This window comes from Tamandua tetradactyla, chromosome 11, assembly GCF_023851605.1.
Source record: "Tamandua tetradactyla isolate mTamTet1 chromosome 11, mTamTet1.pri, whole genome shotgun sequence".
In the NCBI taxonomy this organism is placed as follows: domain Eukaryota; kingdom Metazoa; phylum Chordata; class Mammalia; order Pilosa; family Myrmecophagidae; genus Tamandua; species Tamandua tetradactyla.
Window position 1 is genome coordinate 48,234,044 of NC_135337.1, and position 23,976 is coordinate 48,258,019.

At 38.1% G+C, this 23,976-nt stretch overlaps 1 protein-coding gene across 1 annotated transcript in view; it reads right to left on the reverse strand.

Annotated features, from left to right (window-relative positions):
- The window catches only part of AK5 (adenylate kinase 5), a 303,940-nt gene extending 281,289 nt beyond the window's left edge, over window positions 1–22,651 (reverse strand). The window contains exons 1-5 of the mRNA XM_077120572.1: window positions 22,561–22,651; window positions 16,643–16,829; window positions 10,481–10,648; window positions 6,706–6,875; window positions 6,484–6,597 (exon numbers count right to left, since the gene is read on the reverse strand). Coding sequence (XP_076976687.1) covers window positions 6,484–6,597; window positions 6,706–6,875; window positions 10,481–10,648; window positions 16,643–16,829; window positions 22,561–22,620 — 699 coding nt within the window. The 5' untranslated portion in view covers window positions 22,621–22,651. The remainder of the gene's footprint in view (window positions 1–6,483; window positions 6,598–6,705; window positions 6,876–10,480; window positions 10,649–16,642; window positions 16,830–22,560) is intronic.
- Window positions 22,652–23,976: the final 1,325 nt, after the last annotated feature.

Consider the following 23,976-nt stretch of genomic DNA (forward strand, 5'->3'; position numbering starts at 1 on the left):
AGTTCCTCAAGCCGCGGCAGCCTGCGGCTGGCACCCCTCCCTCGCGGGTGGCTTCCCAGACCAGCTGCAAGTCTTGGATCAGCAAGTTCCCCAAGCCGCGGCGGCTGGCGACCGGCGCCCCCCCCCACAAGCAGCTTCCCGGAGGGAAAGGAAAGAGTCTCTAACAGTAGCAGGGACTGAGTCCAACCAAACACCAATAGTGGCATTAATAAACAAATTCTGACTACTAAAAATAGGCCCCCAGCTCAGGCGAAACTGATCAAGGCAGAAGTCGCCTATTGGGCTAACTGAAAAAGAGGAAAGGGGGTGACACAGAGCCTTCTGCGGCTGTTTCTATGGAGCCTTGGTCGCCTCTGGACTCAGCGCTGGGATTACACAGGTTGCAACTGCCCCAAACGCAGAAACAGGCTGCTTTCAGGGCTCTCTACCACCTGAACCTTCCCCGCGGGAGGGGTGAAACGCAACTCAGGTGGAATCCCTCTCTCAAGGAATTCAGATCCCAGGACTTCGCAATTTGAAGCCATTAAAACCAGCCTACAACCTTTCCTCTGTCTCCACCATGCACCCAGCAGGGAGAGACTTCCAAAGTTAAAGGAGCCACAACATCTTTTGCTGGTGGGACCCACAGACAAACAAGCGCCACATTCTGGGCAGGATAAGAAAAACAGAGCCCAGAGACTTCACAGGAAAGTCTTTCAACCTGCTGGGTCCCACACTCAGGGAAATCTGATTAAATGTCCAGACGCCAGCAAAAAATAAGAAATCACACCAGGAAAATTGAAGATATGGCCCAGTCAAAGGAACAAACCAATAGCTCAAATGAGATACAGGAGCTGAGACAACTAATTCTGAATATACGAACAGAAATGGAAAATCTCTTCAAAAACCAAATCAATAAATTGAGGGAGGACATGAAGAAGGCAAGGGATGAACAAAAAGAAGAAATGGAAAGTCTGAAAAAACAAATCACAGAACTTATGGGAATGAAAGATACAGTAGAAGAGATGAAAAAAAAACAATGGAAACCTACAATGGTAGATTTCAAGAGACAGAGGTTAGAATTAGTGAACTGGAGGATGGAACATCTGAAATCCAAAAAGAAACAGAAACTATAGGGAAAAGAATGGGAAAATTTGAGCAGGGGCTCAGGGAATTGAATGATATGAAGTGCACACATATACATGTTATGGGTGTCCCAGAAGGAGAAGAGAAGGGAAAAGGAGGAGAAAAACTAATGGAAGAAACTATCACTGAAAATTTCCCAACTCTTATGAAAGACCTAAAATTACAGATTCAAGAAGTGCAGCACACCCCAAAGAGAATAGATCCAAACAGGCGTTCTCCAAGACACTTACTAGTTAGAATGTCAGAGGTCAAAGAGAAAGAGAGGATCCTGAAAGCAGCAAGAGAAAAACAATCCATCACATACAAGGGAAACCCAATAAGACTATGTGTAGATTTCTCAGCAGAAACCATGGAGGCAAGAAGACAGTGAGATGATATATTTAAATTACTAAAAGAGAAAAACTGCCAACCAAGAATTCTATATCCAGAAAAACTGTCCTTCAAAAATGAGGGAGAAATGAAAACATTTTCAGACAAAAAATCACTGAGAGAATTTGTGACCAAGAGACCAGCTCTGCAAGAAATACTAAAGGGAGCACTAGAGTCAGATACAAAAAGACAGAAGAGAGAGGTGTGGAGAAGAGTGTAGAAAGAAGGAAAATTGGATATGATATATATCATACAAAAGGCAAAATGGTAGAGGAAAGTATTACCCAAACAGTAATAACACTAAATGTTGATGGACTGAATTTCCCAATCAAAAGACATACACTGACAGAATGGATTAAAAAACAGGATTCTTCTATATGCTGTCTACAGGAAACACATCTTAGACCCAAAGATAAACATAGGTTGAAAGTGAAAGGTTGGGAAAAGATATTTTGAAAGTGAAAGGTTGGGAAAAGATATTTCATGCAAATAACAACCAGAAAAGAGCAAGAGTAGCTATACTAATATCCAACAAATTAGACTTCAAATGTAAAACAGTTAAAAGAGACAAAGAAGGATACTATCTACTAATAAAAGCAACAATTAAACTGGAAGACATAACAATCATAAATATTTATGCACCGAATCAGAATGCTCCAAAATACGTGAGGAATACACTGCAAATACTGAAAAGGGAAATAGACACATCTACCATAATGGTTGGAGACTTCAATTCCCCACTCTCATCAATGGACAGAACATCTAGACAGAGGATCAATAAAGAAACAGAGAATTTGAATATTACAATAAATGAGCTAGACTTAACAGACATTTATAGGACATTACACCCCACAGCAGGATACACCTTTTTCTCAAGTGCTCATGGATCATTCTCAAAGATAGACCATATGCTGGGTCACAAAGCAAGTCTTAACAAATTTAAAAAGATTGAAATCATACATAACACTTTCTCAGATCATAAAGGAATGAAGTTGGAAATCAATAATAGGCGGAGTGCCAGAAAATTCATAAATATGTGGAGGCTCAACAACACACTCGTAAACAACCAGTGGGTCAAGGAAGAAATTACAAGAGAAATTAGTAAATATCTCGAGGCGAATGAAAATGAAAACACAACGTATCAAAACCTATGGGACGCAGCAAAGGCAGTGCTAAGAGGGAAATTTATTGCCCTCAATGCCTATATCAGAAAAGAAGAAAGGGCAAAAATGCAGGAATTAACTTTCCACTTGGAAGAACTGGAGAAAGAACAGCAAACTAACCCCAAAGCAAGCAAAAGGAAAGAAATAACAAAGATTAGAGCAGAAATAAATGAAATTGAGAACATGAAAACAATAGAGGAAATCAATAAGACCAGAATTTGGTTCTATGAGAAAATCAACAAGATTGATGGGCCCTTAGCAAGGCTGACAAAAAGAAGAAGAGAGAGGATGCAAATAAATAAGATCAGAAATGGAAGAGGAGACATAACCACTGACCTCACAGAAATAAAGGAGGAAATAACAGGATACTATGAACAACTTTATGCTAATAAATACAGCAATGTAGATTAAATGGACAGGTTCCTAGAAAGACATGAACAACCAACTTTGACTCAAGAAGAAATAGATGACCTCAACAAACCAGTCACAAGTAAAGAAATTGAATCAGTCATTCAAAAGCTTCCCAAAAAGAAAAGTCCAGGACCAGATGGCTTCACATGTGAATTCTACCAAACATTCCAGAAAGAATTAGTACCAACTCTGCTGCTCAAACTCTTCAAAAAAATCGAAGTGGAAGGAAAGCAACCTAATTCATTCTATGAAGTCAACATCACCCTCATACCAAAACCAGGCAAAGATATTACAAAAAAAGAAAACTACAGACCAATCTCTCTAATGAATATAGATGCAAAAATCCTCAACAAAATTCTAGCATATCGAATCCAGCAACACAGTAAAAGAATTATACATCATGACCAAGTAAGATTCATCCCAGGTATGCAAGGATGGTTCAACATAAGAAAATCAATTAATGTAATACACCATATCAACAAATCAAAGCAGAAAAATCACATGATCATCTCAATTGATGCAGAGAAGGCATTTGACAAGATTCAACATACTTTCCTGTTGAAAACACTTCAAAGGATAGGAATACAAGGGAACTTCCTTAAAATGATAGAGGGAATATATGAAAAACCCACAGCTAATATCATCCTCAATGGGGAAAAATTGAAAACTTTCCCCCTAAGATCAGGAACAAGACAAGGATGTCCATTATCACCACTATTATTCAACATTGTGTTGGAGGTTCTAGCCAGAGCAATTAGACAAGAAAAAGAAATACAGGGCGTCAAAATTGGAAAGGAAGAAGTAAAACTATCACTGTTTGCAGATGATATGATACTATACGTCGAAAACCCTGAAAAATCCACAGCAAAACTACTAGAGCTAATAAATGAATACAGCAAAGTAGCAGGTTACAAGATCAACATCAAAAATCTGTAGTGTTCCTATACACTACCAATGAACAAGCTGAGTGGGAAACCAAGAAACGAACTCCATTTACAATTGCAACTAAAAGAATAAAATACTTAGGAATAAATTTAACTAAAGAGACAAAAGACCTATACAAAGAAAACTACAAAAAACTGTTAAAAGAAATCACAGAAGACCTAAATAGATGGAAGGGTATACTGTGTTCATGGATTGGAAGACTAAATATAGTTAAGATGTCAATTCTACCTAAATTGATTTACAGATTCAACGCAATACCAATCAAAATCCCAACAACTTATTTTTCAGAAATAGAAAAACCAATAAGCAAATTTATCTGGAAGGGCAGGGTGCCCCAAATTGCTAAAAGTATCTTGAGGAAAAAAAATGAAGCTGGAGGTCTCATGCTGCCTGACTTTAAGGCATATTATGAAGCCACAGTGGTCAAAACAGCATGGTACTGGCATAACGATAGATATATCGACCAATGGAATTGAATAGAGTGCTCAGATATAGACCCTCTCATCTATGGACATTTGATCTTTGATAAGGCAGTCAAGCCAACTCACCTGAGACAGAACAGACTCTTCAATAAATGGTGCCTAGAGAACTGGATATCCATATGCAAAAGAATGAAAGAGGACACGTATCTCACACCCTATACAAAAGTTAACTCAAAATGGATCAAAGATCTAAACATTAGGTCTAAGACCATAAAACAGTTAGAGGAAAATGTAGGGAGATATCTTATGAATCTTACAATTGGAGGTGGTTTTATGGACCTTAAACCTAAAGCAAGAGCACTGAAGAAAGAAAGAAAGAAATAGGAGCTCCTCAAAATTAAACATTTTTGTGCATCATAGAACTTCATCAATAAAGTAGAAAGACAGCCTACACAATGGGAGACAGTATTTGGAAATGACATATCAGATAAAGGTCTAGTATCCAGAATTTATAAAGAGATTGTTCAACTCAACCACAAAAAGACAGCCAATCCAATTACAAAACAGGAAAAAGACTTGAACAGACACCTCTCAGAAGAGGAAATACAAATGGCCAAAAGGCACATGAAGAGATGCTCAACGTCCCTGGCCATTAGAGAAATGCAAATCAAAACCACAATGAGATATCATCTCACACCCACCAGAATGGCCATTATCAACAAAACAGAAAATGACAAGTGCTGGAGAGGATGTGGAGAAAGAGGTACACTTATCCACTGTTGGTGGAAATGTCAAATGGTGCAACCACTGTGGAAGGCAGTTTGGCGGTTCCTCAAAAAGCTGAATATAGAATTGCCATACGACCCAGCTATACCATTGCTAGGTATCTACTCAGAGGACTTAAGGGCAAAGACACAAACGGACATTTGCACACCAATGTTTATAGCAGCATTATTTACAATTGCAAAGAGATGGAAACAGCCAAAATGTCCATCAACAGACGAGTGGCTAAACAAACTGTGGTATATACATACGATGGAATATTATGCAGCTTTAAGACAGAATAAACTTATGAAGCATGTAATAACATGGATAGACCTAGAGAACATTATGCTGAGTGAGACTAGCCAAAAACTAAAGGACAAATACTGTATCGTCCCACTGATGTGAACCGACATTAGAGAATAATCTTGGAATATCTCATTGGTAACAGAGACCATCAGGAGACAGAAATAGGGTAAGATAATGGGTAATTGGAGCTGAAGGGAAACAGACTGTGCAACAAGACTGGATACAAAAACTCAGAAATGGACAGAACAATACTACCTAATTGTAATGTAATTAGGTTAAAACACTGAATGAAGCTGCATCTGAGGTATAGTTTTTGTGTGTGTGTGTGTGTTTTTTATTTCTTTCTCTCTATTATCGTTTTATTTCTTTTTCTGTTGTCTTTATTTCTTTTTCTAAATCGATGCAAATGTACTAAGAAATGATGAATACGCATCTATGTGATGATATTGGTTGGGAATTACTGATTGTATATGTAGAACAGAATAATTTCTAAATGTTGTGTTAGTTAATTTTTTAATTAATAAAAAAATAAAATAAAATAAAAAATAAAGGTAGGTCACTTAGTATCTCACAATTCAATGAAGAAAGTTTCCTTACTTGGTAGGAATGTAAGTACCTGGTGAAGTTTTACGTCCCTGGATGGGACTCAAAAAGGCCTGTTTTTAGAAATTAAAAATGAAAAATAATCTTAGGGAAAGTGTTCTGAAATAGGGTTAAGAGGGGTTTTCATTATTAAGCAAAAATAATTAATTCTATGATTAATTTTTATCTTTTCTATTTGGCAGAGACTGTCTCCAATTTTTAAACATGTGTGCCAAGGAAATGACCTTCTGCCAACCTACACTGATGTGCTTGCTAATGTTTTCAGACCAGCATTCATCAAAAATAGTAGTAAATCTTCCAAGAAATCTTTTTTACTATTATTTCAAAGTATTAAGTGAAAGTAGGTCATTGAAAATAAAAAGAGACAGTCTTACTTGGTCCTCAAAAGATAGAGCTTGGGCCACATCTCTTGGAAATCCATCAATAACAATACCCTCTTCATCAGGTATTTGCATCAATTTCTGTTTTATCTCTGTAATTGTGGTTTCCTTTCACAAAGAGAAAGGATAAAACAAACAAACAAACACAGTTAAGCCTGGTTCACTCACAACCATATACAAATCTTTGCAGAATGCCACCAAATCATACAGCAGTACCTGTGGGGCCAGTTCTCCAGTTGTAATTATTTTGGCAATAAGACTCCATTTTCTATTGCTGCTGGTACTGTGGATCTTCTTTCTTAGTAATTCTCCCACCGAAATGTATTGGAATCCATAACGTTCTGCGATTTTCAAACTCTGAGTACCTTTCCCACTTCCTGGACCTCCTGATATTTAAAACAGACAAAATTGTGAACTTCTGATACAATAAGAAGCTTCCTTTTATAGAACTACTCCTTTCATCTTAATTTTGAGCTACCTGTTCCACCTCTGAAGGCAGAATGAGCGTGGGCTTAGCCACAGAAAGGATTGGGCTGTCTTAACCACTGCATTAGATGAAAGAGACCCCCCCATACACCTATTATATAAATAAATATATTTTTTGGAAATGTTGATCAATACAATTTAAAGAAACCTTTATTATGTTTCTAAGTAAAGTCGAATATCCTCTCTACCAAGAATAATATATGGGATACAAAAGAAAATGACTCTAAGTAACAAAATGTGTTGTTCCATGCTAACAAAAGCTAAGAAAAAAGCATTTTTCAACCAAAGGCACTCCAACACTGACATATCTTCTTGAATTCTCCTTCAAAGTCCATTTGTTCCTGCATTCATGTCTTTGCCTTATCTCATTTAAATTCAGAGGAAATTTTATATTGAACATTCAGAGTGAATGAATAAGTCCCTAGAACAGAATAATTTCATAGGATTCATAGTAATTTTGAATTTTTGATTCATTTGTATAAAAAATCAACATTTGCAACTTAACTCATTAATCATTGGTAATTGCCATTTATTTTTTAAAAACATAAATACTGAAATCACCATAAAGTATTAATACATATTCTTCAGATTTAATTTCCAAATCATATTAGATTAATTTTCTAGTTGAATTTATATTTCTAAACAATTTAAAGTAATTGAAATCTAGAGTCAAAATAAACTTCACAAATGAGGCATACAATAATCAGCCCAGTCTAGTCAGGTGAAAGTAATTAACACAATGAAATATTTTCAAGCACTTAAGCATAAATTGTTGAATGCAGACAAAAGCATTTCAAAAAGCCAATATCAGATAAGTAATACTCTGATTTGGTAATATTCATTGACATACAACTATGATATTAAGTAATATTGAAAATAAAAGTTCCATAGAAAAATTGGTTGATAGTCTTACTACTAACTGAATATATCAAATTTTTTTCTGTTGAAGACATTTTATACATAATTAGTTAGTAATATTTTCTCTTCCTGTTGCAAATATAAGTTAAAAAGAAAGGCAGGTTATTGTTCAGATAGTAATCACTTCATGCTGAGTGAATAGACTTGGTTAATGAGGGCTTATTTCTACTTTAAACATTTTAACGTGAAGGATTAAAATATCAATGAATACAATGAGAATCATTTCTCAGTCCCATTCCCAAATAGTATAATTTGATAATATCTAGCTTTCACTTCTTTATTGCTTTGTTAAATTTAGGATAGGAATTTGTATACATTTTTGTTCATTTTCTTTCTAAGAAATTCTAAATCTTATCCTATTAGACTTAACATTATGAACTACCTACACTAGATTACATTCTTTTCTTTGCAAATGAAAAGCAAGTTTTGGTTCCAAATAGCTGCTTTTGGCCTATTAACATATGAATAAATTATGGACTGGCTTGAGGAAAAAAATTATATGACTGATTCCATCAATAAATTCAAACTGATTACATTCCTGAAGAATAAAAATTATCTCAGAAACCACCAAGCTCAGAAATTATAAATTCCACTGAAGTTTTAAAAAGTTCAGCAGTGAAAAGATTATGGCACCGTCAAGGAAAATTGTATTGTTTTTGTCAACTAATGGAGATAACATCCAAAAAAAAAAATTAATAAATTTACAGAGAATAGCATTAATTTATTAGATGAGTTTGATTATTGAAGCTTCCTAGTTAACTTTACTTTCTTCTCTCTGAAGCCAGAGTAGGCTTAGTTTTCTTTTATTAATTTATCTCTAATACTTATGAACATTAGGATCCATATAAGTCTTAGGTTCTACGATTGCATTAACATAAGAGAACTCATATCTATGCCTAGAAGGGCAGTTTTTAAAAAATTCTGTAGTGCCAGAAGGGAATATTCGTTAGTTTAGATGTAATACCATGTGTGTTAAAAATACCCGTGTGGGCAGGTCACGGTGGTTCAGCAGGCAGAATTCTCTCCTGCCATCCCATAACCCGGGTTTGATTCTGGTACCCACCCATGGAAAAAAAAAAAATACCCGTGAATTGGGGAAGAGTTGAACATTCAGAATTTCTCCAAGAATTTTTGTTTATTGAACTATTTAACCATTTTCATATAAAATGCACTGCACTGTTTTTCCCAAGGACAATTTAGTAAATTCATGGACAATCAAGCTTTCATTTGCGCTTCATTCTAATAATCACTAATACTTTACTCACAGCAATAAAAACCAAAATTGTATAAATGTGCCCTATTCACATACAAGGTATAAAATGTTAAAATAATTTCCAATTTACTTCACCTGTATGTCATTATCTTATAGATGAGGCTACTAAAGTTTTAAATATGAAAAAAAAATTCTATTTTCAAAAGTAAAGACAGGTAGCCTAACAGTGGCTACCATAAGCCATAAGAATATTTTGATTTTTAGCAAGTGTATTGTTTTTAACAATTCAGAGCTAAATATATTTGCAGGTTCATATTTCATTACACTTTGAAATGTGCAAATGTCAGTCCTCCTAGTCTAGTGAATTTAAATTCTTCTTATAACTTGATGTGTATATTTGCATGCTTCGTTCCTGTTTGTCATCATCATTATGCCCTCTGGGAACAGTATTTCTCTGTGTTGGGGTGGGAAGCGGGGGGTGGGTGGGTATATATATTTTGCCCTCTTTTAACAGTTACTGCCTAGAATAGCTCTGAACATTTCACACTAGACTTTTGCTTTGGGTCATCTCTGCGACCCTGAGTAAGACTAGACAGTGAGAGAATGACTGCATATTTGCATTCTCATAGGTTTCTTCATGACTTTCATAGATTTTTAAGAAAGTTAGAATGTACAAGCGTGGGCAGAAATGCATTTTGCAAAAATATTCTAATATCAATATCTATTTCTTGTGAAACGGCATAGGACTTGTATTTTCACCTTCACATATTCATAGTGGCGATTTTTAAAATGAACTATTATCATAATTATTTTGCATACTACTCAGATGTCACATTCTTTCTTAAACGCTATTCTATTTGCTTATCTAATAACATCGAAACAGAATTTATTGTATGTGACAATTTGCCATTATGAAGATTCATTTATTAGTTTCTACCTATACATTGTCATTTATGTTTCCCTCTAAAGTTAATCTGAGTAAAAACCCAATTTGTTGAGATAAAGGGAAAAAAAAACATATGTTTAGAAAACTACTAATGGGCTCAGTTATCTATGTTAAAGATTAAATAAATAAAACCACAAGCCAATAAATCTTGAGGAGATTACTTACTTTCATTAAAGAGAATGTCTGTGACATGATAACAGCACAGAAATATAAAAATGCATCAGGCACCAGATTATATAATTAATTTTTTATTTTAAATTATGCTAAAAATACTTTCATCCACTGTCTCTTGAACTTTTATTTCTAAAAGCTTGTCATCATCTAATTACGTATTTGCAAATGAGATATATAACTAATGCAATTTTTGAAATGTAAACATATAAACAAAATTAGCAACTGTATGAAAATTTTGTTTTCTGTCCTCGTACCTATGACAAGAATGATTTTTGGTCGCGGTCTGGTGGGATCAAAAACCTCATACTCCTCGATTAGCTCTGCAGTTTCAGAGAGATCTGTGTCACTTTCTATGGAGAATTGATGGATTGGAGGAAGCCGATCATACCGCCGATATGGAAAGTTCAAATTTTCAGGCAGTACTGCAAAAGAGTAAGATAACTTTGAAACGGGAAAAAAAAAAGCATGATAAAATACTTCTTACACCTAACAAATTAGTAGAAGAAATTTAAAAACTAAGAGTTTGACAGGTTTCAACTGGAAGAAAACTCTCTAGGGGTCAGCAAACTTTTTCTTAAAGGTCCAGCAGTAGATATTTAAGCTTTGAGACCCACACTGTCTCTGTTGCAACTACTCAAGTTAGCTATGGTAGCATGGAAGCAGCCACGTGCAATATATGGATAAAGGTTATGCTTGTGTTCCAATAAAACTTTATTTCAAAAACAGCTTGTGGGCCACTAAGGCCATAGTTGCTGAGCCCTGCAATCAAGGAACCTTCTCAGTTACTGCCTAGTCTTGCTTGGACAGTTGTTACACCCTGGATTCTGTCAGTGGTGATCCTTGAGTTGTGCAGGGCGCAACTTTCACAACATATGTCGCTGTGCCTGGAGCCAATATTTATGCATCATATATTTCATTCTTTCAACAAATACAGATGTGTTCTCACTATGATCCCAGTGAAAAAAATGTACAAAAAATTAGAATACTCTTACAAGCTGAGAAGAGTAGCAAAGAATTTTTACATTTGGAATACTTTTCAGCACAAGTTAATTTCACTTTCCTAGTATTCATTATCTTTGACCTACTTGACTTAAAAATGTAAACATGAATATTTAAATTTATATTATAGCCTCAATGGCAACAAATATATGCTATTTATTGCCAGGCGTGTTATTGTGTTGAAGATGATTTGATGGAAGAATAAGATGTAGTTCTGTCCCCCAATAGCTTACAACCTAGAGCTTACATGTTTGTGTCTGGCAGCTGTATGAATACCAGATATGACTCCATACTCCTAAGTACCAAAATAGATGGTAGACACCAAAGGAATTCAATGAATAGGTAAATCCCTTTGGGCTGGAGTGGTAGGAAAGGACTTGCAGAAGAGGCAATATCTGAACTTTGAAAGACAAATATAGGTGAAGAAATATGGAAAATATATGCCAATTGGTAGGAACAACACAAAGTTTGCAGTACAAATGACATGTTCAAAAGGACCAAAGAACAAAACTAGCAAGCCCAAATCAAACAGCTGGTCTAAACCAGTTGCAGAACCTATAGTTCACGGTTCCCTCACTATCCCCCAAAGCACCAGGAAAGCCTAAGCTCCCAAAAGCACCACACCAAAGGAGATGGGAGGCTGCTTGGCCTGAAGGGTTCAACTGAAGGCCTACGGTATCTTAGAGCGGCAGCATAATACTGGCATCTCCTCCCCTATACTGATCAGTTAGGACTTTCTATTCTCTCTTGGTACAAGAAATGAGGGTGTCAACTACTCACTCACTGGCCTCACTTTAGTTCCATTAAGAGTGGGATAATCTGTAGATGACAGTGGATATTCCTTAGAAAATGCTGGGAAGAGCTACTTCAGGATAGGTGCTGCTGTGCCTTGAAATATAATCACTTCACCCAACTCAAGGCAAACTTCAGACATCGCCCTTGATTATTCTTCTCTCCCTTCACATTTGTTCCTATAGACTCTAACTCCAAAACATATCCCAAATGCCTATGTTTTTTTTTTTCAATTTTCACTACCACAGCTCTTCCCAAGACAACGTCACCTTTAGATCCTTTACTGATCTTTCTGCTTCCACACTTGACCCACAATCCATTGCTGAAATGCTCTTACCCTGAGGGGAACATGGCTAGCCTTTCTCATTATTCACACCTCAGCTTAAATGTCACCTCCGATGAGGACTTTCCTGCCTTTCTAATGTCTTACAGCCCCTAGTTAATTTCAAGGACTTTATTCTAAGGCTCTGTACAGCACCTACCATTTCCCATCTGACAGTTTTCTTATTCATTCATTCTTTCGTTTTTTTTTCATTTATTGTTTCTTCTGCCATTTGAATATAAGCTTCAAGAGAGCAGGAACATTAGCTATCATCTGGGACTCTATATCCTCAGGATCTAGAATTTTCTTGGCACACAGTCTGTGTTTAATACACATTTGTTGAATTCATAATGATAACAGGCTTACTAAAACAGACCGTTTCCTACAGAGACAACCAGAAGATAAATGGATCAGTAAGGTGTTGCCAAAATTTGGAGAGCCTTGGATCCAGGGTAGGGGGGTTAGCTTTTATCTGGTGGAAAGTCACAGGGGAATTTTTTGGGTAGAGAAAGAGGCATGATGAAACATATATTTTAGGACAAGTAATATAGTGGCAGTGAGAATGGATCAAATAGGGGAGACTAGAAGCAGCCAAAGTAGGTAGAGGCTGCTAAAGTAATCCACAGGTGAGAGATGGAGGGCTTAGTTTAGAGTGGTAGTAAGCAAAATGGAAATGAATGGTTGGATGTGAAAGATATGGTAAAGGTTGGAATGTGAGACCTGAAGGGAGGTGACAATTCAAAAACAATTTCCAGGTTTCAAGTCTAAAAGAATAAGGGACATTGCATGTAATAAAATACCTCTCTGTCCTCTCTTTTCTGCTCCAGAAATACTGGACTTCTCTCTTTCCTGACATCATAGCCTCTCCCTCTAACTCAAGAAATTCTGTTTCCTGTTCTCTAGAATATCTCAATCTCCTCCATCCTTCTCTGGATAATACCTACTCTATTCAGCTTTTTGTCTTTCGTATATATGTCACTTCCTTCAGGAAGCCTTGCCTGAACCACAGGCTAGACTGGATCCATCCCCTACCAAAATCGTTAGTTCCATAATACACAGCATGGCCTATGGCACCCATTGTGCTTGTAATTTTATATTTAATGTCTGACTTCACTGATAAATTGTAAACTCTTGAGGGTAGGTTTCATGTCTGTTCTTTTTGATGGCTACATCCTCAATCCTAGAAGAGTGTGTAGCACATGATAATATTCCATAAATGATTATTTTTATTGCCTGACTGACTCACTGGCTGACTTCGCGGAAATAGGGAAAGAAGACAAGAGTGCTGGTTCTGAATCAAATAGACTATGTTTGTTTCAGGGCACATTTAGTATAAGATGGCAATGAAACATTTAAGAGGAGAAGTTCTAAGGCCAGTTGGAGCTATAAACTCTAATGCAGAGATAATTATCTGTTCAAACTGTATGTGTATAGCAGGAAAAATGAATACTCATCTCACATTTATGGTAAAATACTTTAAAGAACTGCTAGCCAACAATTTATCCTTGCTTGTAACATATTTTACTTAAGAGAGGAATTTGTCTAGATGAAGAAAATATTTTATTCCATAGAATGATTTGTCATGGTAACCATATTTTAGCACAGCTATGTGAATATTTTGGGAAAAAAATGCATGAACCACTCTTCATCTCTAGAAATAATGAGCAGTTAACAATTTTGTTGAATTCTATTACCACAAACTGTAGCTAAAACCTAGGAAGCACAAATGTGTGAAGCATTTCATAAAATAAAATTTTATTACAGGACAAATCCATTTAGAAATGATTTTCCATCTTTTAGCATTTATTTTAGGGATAAGATAGTGTGATATAGCATTCTTGTCATCACAGGCTCTACTTGCTATTAACTGAATGATTTCTGAGTGGGAATTTCAGAAAAATATTTGTAGGTATGGTAACCCTAAAATGAGCAAGCAATTTTAATTCTAAAGAAAATTAAACCTACATCTTTCCATTCTTGTTTTTAGACTGTCCTGTTAGACCAGGAGTTCTAAGCTGGTCAGTGGGTCCAATATGACCCAAGAGATGCGTTTTGTCTGGCTTGGCATTTTTAAAAAATTTCTACTTACTGCCTTTAGACAATGAATGTGCTCACTAATTCTGCTCTCTGATTTGACCACTCAAATGAGAATGGTCTTCACCATGTAACAGAGAAGACCATTCTCTATTACACTTGGCCTGTCTGGCTTCTACTATGATCAAGCCAAGTATCAGTATAAAGTAGAAGAATCAGGCTTTTGTTTTACTGCTAAACAGAAATTTTGATAACCAGTCAGAGGGCAGCTTTTCAACTAATTGAATGTCATTACCAGTTAGATTTAATTTCAATAATGTAAAAATACTTTAAATAAATACAGAAATACCCGAGGTTGGTTAGTGCTTTGCAGTTGAGAAAGCAGCTTCCTATATTTATTTAATTTGATCTAAGAAGGCATGTATTTAAATCGAGTCAGATTCTAATAGTACCTGGAAAATAAGTTAACCATTTTGTGGAGGGTTATGAACTCTTCAAATCCACCAGAGTATCATTTTGTTCACTGAAGCAGTAATTTACTAAGTGGCATGCTGCAGTGGTTGAACCGGGTAAGTGGTGCCTTGGAAAGAGTACCTGCAGTCAACAGAGATGCCAGATTTAAGCTGCAAACTGCAATTCTGTTCACTCGCCATTCTGTGCATTCTGGGTTTTTTGCAGTGAACCAGAAACTTCACTGATTCCCAAAGAGTGAGAATTTCAACTTGGGACTCTGTTCTGATATTAACTAGAAACTGAGTCTGTTAGTAGACTATTTGGGCACAGTGAAAACTTCTTCAGTATTGAAACAGTGGTCAGGGTCAAATCGAAACATTTGGTACACATTCAATTCAGTGAGCATCTGAGGACATGACCTTAACCTTACGACTTACCACACAAGGTATGACTTGGCTTATTTCATGCCAAATGATGTTTTACCATCTATTTATGTAGGACGAATTGGAGTGAGAGATCCTGGACAGTAATGAGGTCAACTATTCTCTACGACTTGGAAAGCTAATTTTGTTAACTCATTGTCACACTGAATAGTTCCTAATTATTCCACTATGGTGTTCATCTGTTACAACATTTAGAAGTTTCTGGAATAGCTTGTAAATAGCAATTTCTGATATCTGGTGTGCTTCTCAGCAGCATTTGGGAATTTGGTGGGGAGTCATATCATCTTCCAGCAAAACATTCGAGTATTAAAACCTAAGTCACCTAGTAGTCCCTCCCATATGGACAAGAAAGGTCAGTTCTCTTCTTTGAAGATGTTTCTAGGGCAACATTTTTTCTGCTTTCCCTCTTTTCCCTCTACTTGTGTTTCTTAATACACACAAGCTTTTCCCATACTGCATTCAAATAAAATCTAAGTGGATAATGATTAAATAAGATAAAACTTAAACTAAGGTGCATTTCCTCCTTATATTTACTGCAAATAGAATTGTCTCCACTTCAAATTCTGTCAGTATGGATGAAACTTTTTGTGATGCAATTTTTGAGAGTGGCTTAAAATTTTATGATGTGATCTTGGTGACTAGGAAAGAATGAACTAAGTAACTCCTGGTTGAATTTTATTCCATTGTGCATATACGTATATTTAGTGACTCATGTTGACCCACTAATATTGATAAATACATATTTCAGAAAGAGATCAGAAAACCATGAATGTCCTCAAGTGATGTCCAGTTCTCAGTTACAAACTACACCTAAAAGTTAAACAAGTTCATGTCTTCTAGTTTTTCTGTTTTCTAGCAACCAAATGCCTAATCTAATATACTACATTTAGTAGCTGCTTAATAAATGTTGTTTAATTAAGTAGTATAAACTTTACATGCATTTACACAGGCGCATTATTATGAACTCTGAATTTAGAAACATTAATAATCCAGATCTCTTTATTCCAAAGGAAAATTTTGAATCATTAAGTTCTAACTTCCAGTTTTAACTTTATTCTACTTATTTGGCAAGGTCTTATTTTCAATTGTAAGAAAAATTCATAGTTTGCTAACGTAATTAATTTGCAAAATAAAGTCAGTAATACAGTTTCATTAAGTCTTTGGTGAATTTGGGTCAACGGTATCTAATTTTGTTTGTCTTTGGAGGTTATTAGAATCAGTAGCAAAAAGAGATGAATTGGGCTCTGGGGCTATAATTTCTAGGTTATTGGAAATCCAATAAATTTAATCTCTGCATATAGTATACATGGTAGACTCTCTCTTTTAAAGGGAACAGCTATAAGTATAAAACTGTTATTATACATATACATTACCATTTCTCAGAAAGGCTCTCCGTGACTGTCCTCCATTGAGTGGGGGTAAGTTCTTCTTTTCTTGGCTAACAAATGTATCCCATTTCACCTTGTCACAGCCACCTAGTTCCTTTACTTTCTGTAAACAACTCTCCAAGTACTCCACTGGATCTTCAGGCTTAGAACACATCAGTCCATTCAAAAGGCTCTGAAAGACAATGAAACATGTCCAAGCAAAACATGTTTTAAAACCACCTTTGTTAAAATAGTGTTATGTTCCATCTTCAAATTTTGGGTTGTCTTTGTTTTTTTCATTTTTTTTTAATATTTTTTTTTTTTTAAAGATAGCAACATACAAACACGAACATTCTTACCATATGATCAGTCCATTCTTGGTATATAATCAATAATTCACAATATCATCACATAGTGTCTACTCATCACCACAATCACCTCTCAGAACATTTGCATCAATCCAGAAAAAGAAATAAAAAGAAAAAAATTCACACATACCATGCCCCCTACCCCTCCCCTTCACTGATCACCAGCATTCAATCTACTAAATTTATTTTAACATTTGTTCCCCCTATTATTTATTTATTTTTAATCCATATGTTTTACTCATCTGTCCATAAAGTGCATCAGACACAAGGTTTTCACAATCACACAGTCACACTGCAAAAGCCATATCATTATACAATCATCTTCAAGAAACATGGCTACTGGAACACGGCTCTACATTTTCAGGCAGTTCCCTCCAGCCTCTCTATTACACCTTAACTAAAAAGGTGATATCTATATGGTGTGTAAGAATAACCTCCAGGATAACCTCTCAACTCTGTTTGGAATCTCTCAGCCATTCGCACTTTCTTTTGTCTCATTTCGCTCTTCCCTCTTTTGGTCAAGAAGGTTTTCTCAATTCCTTGATGCTGAGTCCCAGCTCATTCTAGGATCTCTGTCCATATTGTCAGGAATTTGTTTCCTAATAAAACAATCAGAGTTGAAATTATGATCTAAGATAACTCCTCACATTCTTGATCAATCAGTTTTCAGTTCATGTTTCTTTTGTCTTTAAACAATTTAGATAACCATATAGTTTAAAATGGAAGACCCCGATCACAGATAGATAAAGGAGAGTATTTGAAAATGCAAATGCCCTTAGTCATTATTTATTTCAGGCATACTCAACGTTAAAGTCTCCAAGCCTCAGTTTTTTCATCTGTAAAATGGGGAAAATAATACCTGTCTCCAAGGGCTTTTTGAAAATTAAAGAAGTTAATATTTGTACAGTGCCTATAACAGTGCCTGGCACATTGAAGTACCCCAAAAATTTTGTTGGTGGTTATAGTTATAGTTATTATTACTATTATCTTGATTATCATTATTATCATCAAAAAGTCTCCTCTGAACCTCCAGTTTCTATGGACACACTTTTCTGTGTACCCCTGGCACCTAGGCTAAACTATCACATTGATCATTTATACTGAAATCATCTGCTTATGTGTCAGTGTCCTCTCCTAAACTATAACTCTTCAACAACACAGAGAGGCTTATATTTATCCCCAGCACCTGACAATTTCCCTGGCGCAAGTACATATTCAACTCTTTTCTAATTAGGAATAAAAAGCACTCAAAACGTGAGACTCAAAAAATTGCTACTTGATATGTGATAAGTCACCACAATATTGACTGAGATTACAGAAAGAAAACAAAAAGCATGATCCTGCTATTACTTTTTTTTGTTCCTAGTGTTCAATGTGTCACACATACTGGTTTCTAAGAATGCCAGAAGTTTGGAAATGCTGACTCCTGGGGACTGGACTGATATGCAAGTTTTTTCCCTTTACTGTATTTCACAGAAAAAGCACAGTGGATTATTTTCGCCAGTATACATTATTAGCACACAAAAAAATACCTTTTCCTAAATAGAGTATTCTATTGTCAAATGTTTCTTGTGCAATTGAACCAGACCCGGCAGGCAATTCTTACTGTGTGCATTTGTTTTCTGAAATCCTAAATAGTGTGAAATAGAGTATGCAATGTAGCCAGAAAAGATCAACTCTGGAGGGAATGGGAAAAAAAATAACCTGAGCATCGGCAACCAGTCAGTGCTTACTCTGCGTCTTCATATGCATCACTTTATCTAATTCATCTTCAGCAGTATATAGAATTGCTATCCTCATTTTATAGATGAGGAAATCTTGGCTCAGAGATGTTAAGGATTTGCTCAAGAATACTCAGCTAAAATGTGGTAGGTCCAGAGTTCCAACTCAAATGCTTCTGTTTCTAAACCCCATATATTTCTTTCTCTACATTTTTTCAGAATATGATACAGGGTAAAAGAAAACACCAGATTGTTAAGCCCCATACATAATCTGTCTACAATAAAAATCACTCAAAGATCAGGCAATTTACATCTTTTTTTTACTCTTACTATTGTCTAAAATGGGCGAACATACTCAATAAAGATTTTTTTAACTTTTTTTTTTACTGTATAGTATAACATATAAACAAAGCAAAGAAATAAAAAAGCAATGTTTTCAAAGCACTGTTCAAAAAGTGGTTACAGGACAGATCCCAGTGTTTGGTCATGGGCTACCATACGATCCTTTCATATTTTTCCTTCTAGTTGCTCCAGAATATAGGAGGCTAGAGGGCTTAAATACTTTATTATCACCATCGACTGTTTTTCCTTCTTTTTTTTTGTGAACAATAACATATATACAAAAAAGCTATAAATTTCCAAGCACAGCACCACAATTAGTTGTAGAACATATTTCAGACTTTGACATGGGTTACAATTTCACATTTAGGTTTTTACTTCTAGTTGCTTTAAAATACTGGAGACTAAAAGATATATCAATTTAAAGATTCAACATTCATATTCATTTTTTAAGTCCTATCTTCTCTGTATAATTCCACCACCACCTTTGATCTTTCCATTCCTCTCTTTAGGGGAGTTTGGGCTATGGAAATTCTAAATTTTTGATATTGGAAGGGTCTGTCACTAATATGGGGTAGGGAGATGGAACTACCTGATGTTCTGGAGAGGCTGAGCTAGATTTCAGGACTCATCTGGACCAGGGACCCATCTGGAGGTTGTAGGTTCCTAGCAAGTTACTCTAGTGCCTGGAACCCTTGTGGAATCTTATATATTACCCTAGGTGTTCTTTAGGATTGGCTGTAATGGTCCTGGTTGGGGGTTGGCAAATTATGATAGGTAGCAAGGTCCACCTGGAGCTTGCATAAGAGCAACCTCCAGAGTAGCCTCTCAACTCTATTTGAACTCTCTCTGCCACTGATACTTTATTAATTACAGTTCTTTTCTCCCTTCTGGTCAAGATGTAATTGTTGATCCCACAGTGCCAGGCCTGGATTCATCCCTGGGAGTTCTCTCCCATGTCGCCAGGGAGACTTTCACCCACGGATATTCAATGAAGATTTTTTAAAGGAAATACAAATTTCCAGCCTCTCCGAAGAGAACTGATCGTCTAAAGGGCATTGATTTTAAATTTCCACTGTTTCATGGATAATTTAAAGCTTTTCTTATAACAGCCAGCCACTATCAAGGATTGAAGATAACCAGCAGACATTAGTTTCAGCACTCAGTTTCTCTGAGGCCTCTCTGAGGCCTCAAATAATCTAATTTGACTCTCCACAGTATGGAAATTAACTGGCACATCTCTGCCATAGGTACAGTAGTACAAAATCAACATTACAGAACATAAGATTGTTATAATTAAAAACTCACCACAAAATCAGAGAAAAGTGTTTCTTGTTCAACATTTAATCTAAAAATGGAAACACATTACAAACTTGAAGCTACCAGAGATTTAGTCTATGTGCTGCCTCAAATCAGGAAGAATTATGAAATAGCCCATTAGATATATATAGTTGCTTGACAATATGTAGATTTAATAATAAGCCACTTGGTCTATAATGTCGTCTAATATCCATAGCTGAGGAGGTGGTATTTTAGGTTTGATAGTCACCTAATTGTTAAACTTTGTATACTGAGAATATTGTGAGTTTGAGTGAGCAAATCGACTTGGGAAACCTAAAACATTTGGTTTTGTGGTTTGCACTCATCACATGGAGAACTGCCAGGTTTTGCTTTCTCTTTTCTGTGCACAGCAGCAATTCATCTTTCTGGAAGGATGGAGCCTTTCGAAGCCACCAGCAGTCTCCCTCCATCTTTCCATTCCAGGATGAAATCTAAGTATACTGTGTTACTGTATTTCACCTAAGCAAGTTTGCTTCCTTTTCTGGGTGTGCATTATTTAAAGCATCTCATTCATATGCAGAAAAGCAGAAAATCTGAGCAAAAATGCTTGCCATCACTTATTTGCATACACATGATACATTTTCATGAACAAGGTATCAAACATTCTCTATGGTTACCTACCACAAAGGAGGAAAATCACTACCCACATTTATGAAGTAAAAAGATGTACTATTTAGTAGCACTTTGCAATCAGGTGACTCTACAGATATGTCTAATTAGTCTTTTAAAAGTGTAGGAATGAAATGGATCTCAGTAGTATTTGTGACAAAAATCTTCAGCTCATCTTCATTTTTACTTTGTGAATTTTTTTTAAAGAAAGGGCAACTTTAAGAATTCATACAACCTCAAGTTATGTCCTTATGCAACAATACTGATTATTTTCATACATGAATAAAACACTTGCTAGATTTGGGCTTCACATACTTGGCTTGAGCTAAGTGGGTAGTTTACTTGAAAATCTTGTCTTCCCATGAAGGATGACTTACAGAGATGAGAGAATGAAGGACTTCAATTACAGTGGTCCATTTTAAAGATAGTTTGGGGAAATAGGGGCAAATTTATTTTTGCAAGTGGTGTTTTAAATTCCTTTGAACAGAATCAAAGAGAAATAAGAAAAAGAATAGCCCGTGGCCATTACTTTCCTATATCAATCAACTTTCAGAAACAGGGGGGCCAGGTTTGCAGTGAAACAGATTTTCCCCAGGAAGCTTGGCTCCCTACCCCACCCCACCCCCCTTTTTTTCCTTCACCTAATCAAAACCACATAGGATTCAGGGTTGTTTTTAAATTCAAACATGGAGTGAAGGAACGGTAGCAAAACGACCCCGGACGGAGGTTGTGGCTTAGAACTAATCAAGATTCCCTTTAGCTCACCCCTCAAGCCTCTCGTCTCACATTCTCATCCCTCTGTCATCTCACATTCTCAGGGTCCCCTCATCTCCGGGACTCCTATGCAGACGATGCTGGGATGCTATCTGAAGACCAAGCAATAGGAGTTATGGCTTATCTCTAGGTGAGCTGGAGAGCGCAGGCGAAAGCTGGAGACAGGGAGTGAAATAGGGAAAACCATCCTTTCTAAGACTACGGGAAAACGTGCTCAGGAGTTCATTCACTGAAGCGCTCAGCCGTGCTGGGTGCTTGCCACTACAGAGGCAGCGCTGCACTTGATGCGTCGGGATTTGTTTCTCGCATCTCTATCCCCCTTTTCCAAGCTATCCCGGGGGAGGGCTGCTCTCGTCCACGCTAGCCCTATACCGCGGGGGTCCCGAGCCTCAACGCGGAGAAGTACCTGGGCTCTCGACCCTCGGTTTTGCGTCTTTACTGATGGGCGCCAACGTGCCGCACCTCCTGGCCTGTCTTTCGTCTCCAGAGGCAGTGGCCCGGGAGGCTGCTTGCAGCCCATCATGCGTGTCCCCACCCGAGGGGCTCGGTCCTCTGAGTGAGGTCTCCTTCCAGAACCCCCAAGGCTGGAAGACTGAAACTTGACTGTGAGATGCGGGCTTCTGAGCCCAGCCATCGGACCCCTGGGCGAGCCGGCGAGTGAGCGTCTCCGCCCCGCGTGGGGCAAGTGGGACGGGGCTCGGCTTCCTCACCCTAAACCCTGGAGATGCCTTCCCTCCCCCCTCCAAGCCCTCTCTCTGCCTTAGCCCCCTACCTCGAAAAGCTGAGGGATTTCCCTCCGGGCCAGATACTCCTTGGCATCGTTGGTGTTCATGGCTGTGCCGCGCGTGCCTCGAGGCGCAGGGTGGGGGTAGCTCCCGGGTTGCAGCGACCTCGGTTGGGGCTGGCGGGGTCCGCACCGAACACAGGTTGCAGCCCTCGCCCGCGCGCGCAAACGCTCACACGCTCAGCCTCCTCCGCCGCGGCCAGGGCCCGGCTTTGCCTTTGCCCAGGGCTGGGGTTTCCGCGTTCCCGCTGCTCCCGCGTCGGTGCAGGTCCCCTGGTCTGAGCTGCTTCCCGGGCTCCCAGGCAGCTCGGCCGCCAGGTGACTGGCGGAGAGGCGGGGAAGGGAAGGCAGCGCGGCCGACGCCTGGCAGCAGCTTACCCGCCTCTCCCGCTCGGGCGGCCGTGCTCGGCGCTTCCAGGAGCCGGGTCTGCGGCTGCGACCAGTCACGCTCTGCCGGCGGGCGCGGGGTGCGGGGGTGGGGACGGGAGCGCGCGGGGGGCTCACAGGCACACCCATCGGTGCTGCACCGCTGCCAGAGCGCGGCGCTTCCCGGCGCGCCGTCCCGGGGACGCGGCGACCCGGGATCGGGTGGCCAAGGGAACAGGGTCAGGGTCCCTGGGAATCTGCAGCCCTTTTGCTTCTCCAGACTTCTAACTCCCGCTCCTCCGCCTCCCCACGTTACCCCCAGCGTCCCCAAGGCGCTTCCGGAAAGAAACCTAATAGACTGTCACAGACTTTATTTATTCCAAGGTTAGGGATCTCTGATGATAGTGATCTAGGGGTGAGAAGAAAATGGTATTCGTGATGTGGAATCCATTCCCTCCAAGATAATTTCTAGATCCTGGTTAGCGCTATCCTTCAGGAAAGTTTTGCTAGCTCCTATCGATTTTTTTTCCCCTGTCACAAACACTTCCAGATTCAGGTGAGCCTGGAATCTTCATTAACGGAAGGAGTAGTAAGTAGTCAACTAGTTAATAATCTCCATGGAGAAGAATAGGAAACTAGAGGAGAGAAGTGGATGGTGGTGGAGGGCTGAGAGATCTTAACTGGGAATCCTGCTTAGCGGGTAGAGCGGCCTCACTAACTAGCTCTGAGGAATGTGCAGTCCGATGGACGGCGGGGTGTGGGAGCACCTGGGTAAGTTTGGGTGGGTGCCCTAAGGCAGCTTTAACAGAACTCTTTCCTGTTACAGACCATGAACAAGAGGTTCCCACTCTCATCCTTCCTCCTGAGATGATATAGTTCTCATTAAGATGTCTGTCATTGTCCCAGAGCTGGTCCATGCTACCCTGAAAACGTGGTTCCTATGTTTAAGGCCTGAGCCGTGGGAGTGTGCATATTGGGGAATGAATCATGGACTCTACAAAAGACATGTCCAAGTCTTAATCTATATTCCCGTGGGTG